The sequence below is a fragment of the Vigna angularis genome, chromosome 5 (assembly GCF_016808095.1).
Source record: "Vigna angularis cultivar LongXiaoDou No.4 chromosome 5, ASM1680809v1, whole genome shotgun sequence".
NCBI lineage: Eukaryota > Viridiplantae > Streptophyta > Magnoliopsida > Fabales > Fabaceae > Vigna > Vigna angularis.
In genome coordinates, this window is record NC_068974.1 from 27,534,817 (window position 1) to 27,540,555 (window position 5,739).

Below are 5,739 nucleotides of genomic sequence, written 5' to 3' on the forward strand. Positions count from 1 at the left end.
GTACGATTTGGTCCTCAATCTTTAAAAAACGTTCGTTTTAGTCCTCAAAATTTTGTTTTTAGTCCTCGTTTTAGTCCTCAAAACGTTCGTTTTTTCGACTAAAACGAACATTTTTTAAAGATTGAAGACCAAATCGTACCTTACTTTGAAAGAGGGACGAAAACCAGAAACGGCCAATAGTTTAGGGACTAAAAACATATTTAACCCAAATAAAAAAATAAATGAATTTTAATAATGACCACAAGTAATTATGTTTTATTTCAAATTAGTTCATATCTCTCAAAAAAAATCACCTAATTGTTTGTCAAATTTGCCACTTATTATATTCTTTAATAATATTTCAATTGAAGGAAACTCAGTATTACAAGTTTTTGGATAAGGATGTAACCCTGCAAGTTAAACACAATCCCCATAAATGTACAAAGGATCCTTTAACCTTACAAATCCAAGAAAAACAAACAAATAACAATCATACAAACATGTAAATAAAAGTCATATGTTTAATGACATCATAATTATGCTATGCTTCACCTTAATAGATTATGGCTATAACTGTTTATGCTAAATAAATTTGCTAAAAAATTACTTATTTTTAAATAACTCGTATTTAAATAAAAAATTATATGTGTTTATTCAGGATAAAAAAAGTTAGTATTTTTAATTTAGAGTATTTTTTTTTCTCTTCTATCACACCCGCTTTTATAAGAAAGCAATTTCAAGTAGTTGTAACAAAAATGGAAAATCATATCTTTCTTTGTTTCGATGTTTTAAGAAAACTTATCCAACAAGAAAAAAAAATCATAAGAAGTAACTTCTTCATTTTGGATTTAAGAATTAAAAAGATTAATTGAGTTTGTTTTAATTATATAATACAATTTAAAAATAAATAGTAAAAATAAAAAATGCCACTAAATAAGTTATTATATTGTTGAACTCCTTTACTTTTTTTCTTCTTTTATTTCTTTTTAATAAATTTTTATGATAAATAATATATGTATTTGAATATCAATCTACCTGAGATGGCAATATCCATTCTGACGTATAATATGAACTTTATAGGAAATTATGATATCATAAAAAATAAGTTTATTTAATTTATTTTTACTCCAACCCCTTGAATGGTAATGTAAAACGAAATTGGTCAAACAAACGTGTTGGTGACTTTTGGCACAGTACATTTGGTACCAAATAATGCTTCTGAATCAACATTTTAGTGTCGAGAAGCAGCATGTGCTGACTCTTGAAAAGGGAGTAACCTTTCTTGCTAGCTGAACCAATTGAAACTGAAACAAAAGACACAAAACAAGAGACAGAACAACAATATTAAAACCATTTAGCTTTCTGTTTAGGTTGGAAATTTCACACCTGCTTTATCTAGCATCTTACTTAACATTTTCTTGGGCAAGTAAAAGAACCTGAAAAGGACACAAAACTAATCTAATTAACTTTTTTAACATAAACGTAATCGATTAAGCTCAGATAACTAAGATAAAAAAGAATTTGCTTACATGCACACCACAAAAGGAAGGGTGGTAGCAGCAAAACTAGACAAAAATGTTAAATGACGGTGGCATAGACTCTTAGACAGATGAAAATTTCACCTAACACAACCCGAATCTGTACTATAACTTCAGTGCATTGCCCCACTACTTTCTTTCCTAATATCCTTCAAATTTCAACACTTCATGATCTTCGTCTATTAATTTAAACCATCCCTTGAGGTTTAGCTCACCAACTTTCTTTTTCTTGTGAAATCCATGGCCAAGACTAGGTGGTTGTGCCATCTTCTGCTGAGGTTCTTGGCTTTTGCAGCAACACTTTCTGCAGTCATTATGATGGCTACTAGCCATGACAGAACTACCATCTTCACAGTCTCCTTTGAAGCTAAATACACCAATTCCCCTGCCTTCAAGTAAGTGTCTTCTACTCACTATAATTCATAACTGTTAATCATTTTTGGTGAAGAAAATGTTGCTGAAAACTTATAAAATGATGTTCTACTTAGGTACTTCGTCATTGCATACTCTGTTATCACTGTCTATGGATTTTTTGTCCTCTTTCTTCCTGCGAAAAGCTTGCTCTGGCAACTTGTGGTGGCCTTGGATTTGGTAAATGTCCTAAACCCTCCTCTTTCTTTCTGTTATCTGTGTCTCAACACATACACCACATTACTCTGATTAATCCATAGTAGCTAACCCATAATAATTAGAAGATATATTTGCTAACAACATAATTATAGATATTATTTGATAAACATATATAATTTTACGTAAATTTAATCTTGACATCTTATAATATGTATTTATATATCGGTGGCTTGATAAATAAAAGACACAATAAGTTTTCTTTTAGTAAAACTTATCAGATTTCGTAATTTAATATTCATTGTTCGTACGATACCCAATAGTCTTAAGTTGCAAAGCTTGAGGCTATTTAAATATTTCTTTCTTTTTTCATTCATAAAGATGTTTTTTAAATACAAAACTATAATGAAGTTACATACTAAGTGAACAAATACATGATTGATTGTCACTTGACGAACTTGAAAATAAACCATATGTTAACTAAACTAAATAAGATAATATGATTAATGTAATTAACTAACTGAATCCTTCTTATTTTGAATTTTCAAAAGATTACTAATTCTTAACTTTTCAAGAAATCCTTGATCAATTATTGTCACTGATTTATTTTTCTCAATCTCTATAACTTGTTCATATAAAAACCAAAATTGAAAATATTAAGAATAAAAAATAGAATCATCTAATTTGAATCGTTCACAGTAATTACAAGATGATCATCTTAAAATAATTATTTTGTTAACAAATACTCCTGTCATATCCGTAGATAAAATTAATATATGAGCAAATATATTATATACTATTAGTATTGTAATATGAGCACTTTATATTATAGATGAGTGAAATTCTAGCTAGAGTTATACTAATGGTTGATTTTTGGGTAGGTGTTCACCATGCTAGTTGTCTCAAGCCTATCTGCAGCAATTGCTATAGCTCAGGTGGGGAAGAAAGGAAACAGTTATGCAGGTTGGCTACCAATATGTGATTCAGTTCCCAAATATTGTGATGGAGCCACAAGAGCTTTAATAGCTGGTTTCGTTGCAATGATTATATACATAATTCTTCTTTTGCATTCCATTCATACCATCATAGACCCTCTCCTCTTGAGAAAAAGTTGAACACTTTTTCAGGGTTAGCATGTTAGAGTAGAATTTGTAGTCATTTGTTGTTCAACCAACCTTTTCATTCTCCCATCAGTTTTACCTTCTTTTTTCTTTCCCCCTTCCCTTCTTTCTTGTAATAATTTCCTTTGCTTGAAATATGTTTTTAAATTTTCATTAGTGAGATTTTGGTTCAGTTTTAATATCACTCTACCTTATATTGCAGTTGTAAGTTGCAACATTAATTTCTTAATTGATGGAATGCATGCAAGTGTAATATCTAAGCGTTAGTTTCGTGGAGAATCATATAATGGAAAATCAATGTCTTCAACACAGCTACACTCATAAATAAAAGTATAAAATTTAAATAGAAATAGATTATAAGTTTAATATAATTCGATACCTCCAAATCTATGTCTGCAAATACATGTTAAAGTCTTCAATAACATTCAACTATCGAAGTCTTCTGTATCAATTAAAAAAAAGTAAAGTTTCATACAACTCTAAGATCAATTAAGATATGTAATACAAAAACAGTGTTGAAACTAATTTTGTTATTATACATATTCTTTAATGTTAAAAGTTTTTATATTTTATTTTCACATGAATAATGATTAAAGCATTAAAAATGTTAAAAAAAATATTGTAGAAGTATATCAATAGCATTTTTGATTGTTTTTACTTTTTAATATTTATTATCATTTTCTGAAAAAATGTATTATGCATAACTTAAGAGAGAAAATGACAACTGGGCGTTGACACAGAACCACGCATTTTTGCCTTTAATAATTGACTATTAATCTCTGACCTTTTTATTAGTTTTTTAATAGATTTCTTCGTCCAATTGCATTTTTATTTATTTATAAAAGAATCTAAAATATTATTTGAAAAATGATTTTCTAATCAACACGTGTTAATCATAAATATGGATCAAATCTTTTTGAAGCTATCAAAATCTTATTTGTTAGGTAATCTTTCAAGATCTTTTGATTTATGACAAGCTCCTAAATAATTGCGAGTAGGTGCAGGAAAAGTGCTTCTTGATTTAAGTATATATTAATTTTTAATTTTTAATGGATTTCTCATCATTTTTCTATCATTCTAATGTCATTGTTCACCCCAGTCGTAGGCACGTAATTAGTAATCAGTTTGGTAGCGTTATTAACTAACATTAGATAAATAAAATAGATAATAATAATCATATTTAAAGGAAACTATATAATTTTATAGATATCAATTTGATTCAAACGTGATATTTTATTATTAAATATATATATATATATATATATATATATATATATATAATCATTCATTTATTAAAATTTAGTACTAAATTGTATAAAGTCATGGTTTATTATAAAAATAATTATTAGAAATATATAAGTAACTTTTTTTATTAAAAATTTGGTATATTTATTTTATTTATTTAAAAGTAAGATAAATATTTTTAATTTGATTATCATTCTTTCAAATTAACTTTCAATTTACTCATAATTCACTCTGAATATTAATCTAATATTTTCTTATCACTTTCATTTTGAAAAAGAGCAAAGATAAATAAAGTCTTCTAAGATCCCTGCCTCATAGTTACATTATGCTAAAAATTAAACATTTCAATAACAAAAACATAAATTTATAAATAATTATAATATGCTTACAGTTTTTTCATATAAAGATACGTTTATAATTTTTCATAGCACAATATATTCACCGGACAAAATAACACAAAAGTGTGAATGCATCGATTAAAATTGACCGAACAATATCGTCAACAAGAAAAATGATGAACACAATCAACTTAGTCACAAACACAACACACCTAGCTCTGATGCCACCACATGATACAAGCTAATTTGCGAATGGAACATTGATACACACCACATGTTCCACAAAATAGCAATCAACACTAGAATTTAAAAGGAAAATGAAACTTATATTGTTGAAGACTTTAATTGTGAATTGGAAGATATGCAACTGAATGATGCTTGGAATGGAGTGATCCATGCCACTTGGAGATGCTCCAAGACGAGTGAAGATTGAGTCGCCACTTAAAGCTCACACTCAAGATGAGACTCACGATTAAGAGAGAACAATTCAATTTCTGCATAGTTTTAGTATATTCAAAATTTGATTTTTTCAATGATTGTTGACCTTTATTTTTAAGTGAGGTGCAAGTGAATTAAGAGTAACTAATCAAACATATCACCCTAATTATGTGCCTATAAGCAAGGAATACATATATGGAACATGTAATACGTGCATAATGTTGAGGGTGTGATTTGTTGGAGTAACTTGTAACCCAAGTTATCAATGATAGACTGAAAATGCTAGAAACTCTTGTTGCATTCTCATTGGGCGTCACCCTTCAATGTTCCTTTATTTGCTTCCTCTGATATGTTTAATTATACTCCTATTATTCCATATAATATTTAGGTTAAATGGGCTCACATCACTTCCCCTTACTCTGAGTAAGTCTTAATCTCAAGTGAGCTTAAAGGATTCTAACTCTCACATGATCTTCTACCTATACAAAGAAAATCCAAATTTAAACACGTCTT

General features: G+C 28.2%; 1 protein-coding gene across 1 annotated transcript; it reads left to right on the forward strand.

Annotated features, from left to right (window-relative positions):
* Positions 1-1,641: 1,641 nt before the first annotated feature.
* LOC108340171 (CASP-like protein 1C1) lies at positions 1,642-3,365 on the forward strand. Its single transcript, XM_017577388.2, has 3 exons — positions 1,642-1,912; positions 2,006-2,108; positions 2,966-3,365. The coding sequence occupies exons 1-3, from the start codon at positions 1,758-1,760 to the stop codon at positions 3,197-3,199; spliced, it is 492 nt and encodes a 163-aa protein (XP_017432877.1). The 5' UTR covers positions 1,642-1,757; the 3' UTR covers positions 3,200-3,365.
* The last annotated feature ends 2,374 nt before the right edge of the window (positions 3,366-5,739 follow it).

What these genes read in the sequence shown, in the direction of transcription:
- LOC108340171 (XM_017577388.2), top strand. Translation starts at nt 1,758, where the DNA reads ATGGCCAAGACTAGGTGGTTGTGCCATCTTCTGCTGAGGTTCTTGGCT. An exon ending in ACCAATTCCCCTGCCTTCAA is followed by an intron (nt 1,913 to 2,005) that starts GTAAGTGTCTTC and finishes TGTTCTACTTAG; the next exon opens with GTACTTCGTCATTGCATACT. An exon ending in TTGTGGTGGCCTTGGATTTG is followed by an intron (nt 2,109 to 2,965) that starts GTAAATGTCCTA and finishes ATTTTTGGGTAG; the next exon opens with GTGTTCACCATGCTAGTTGT.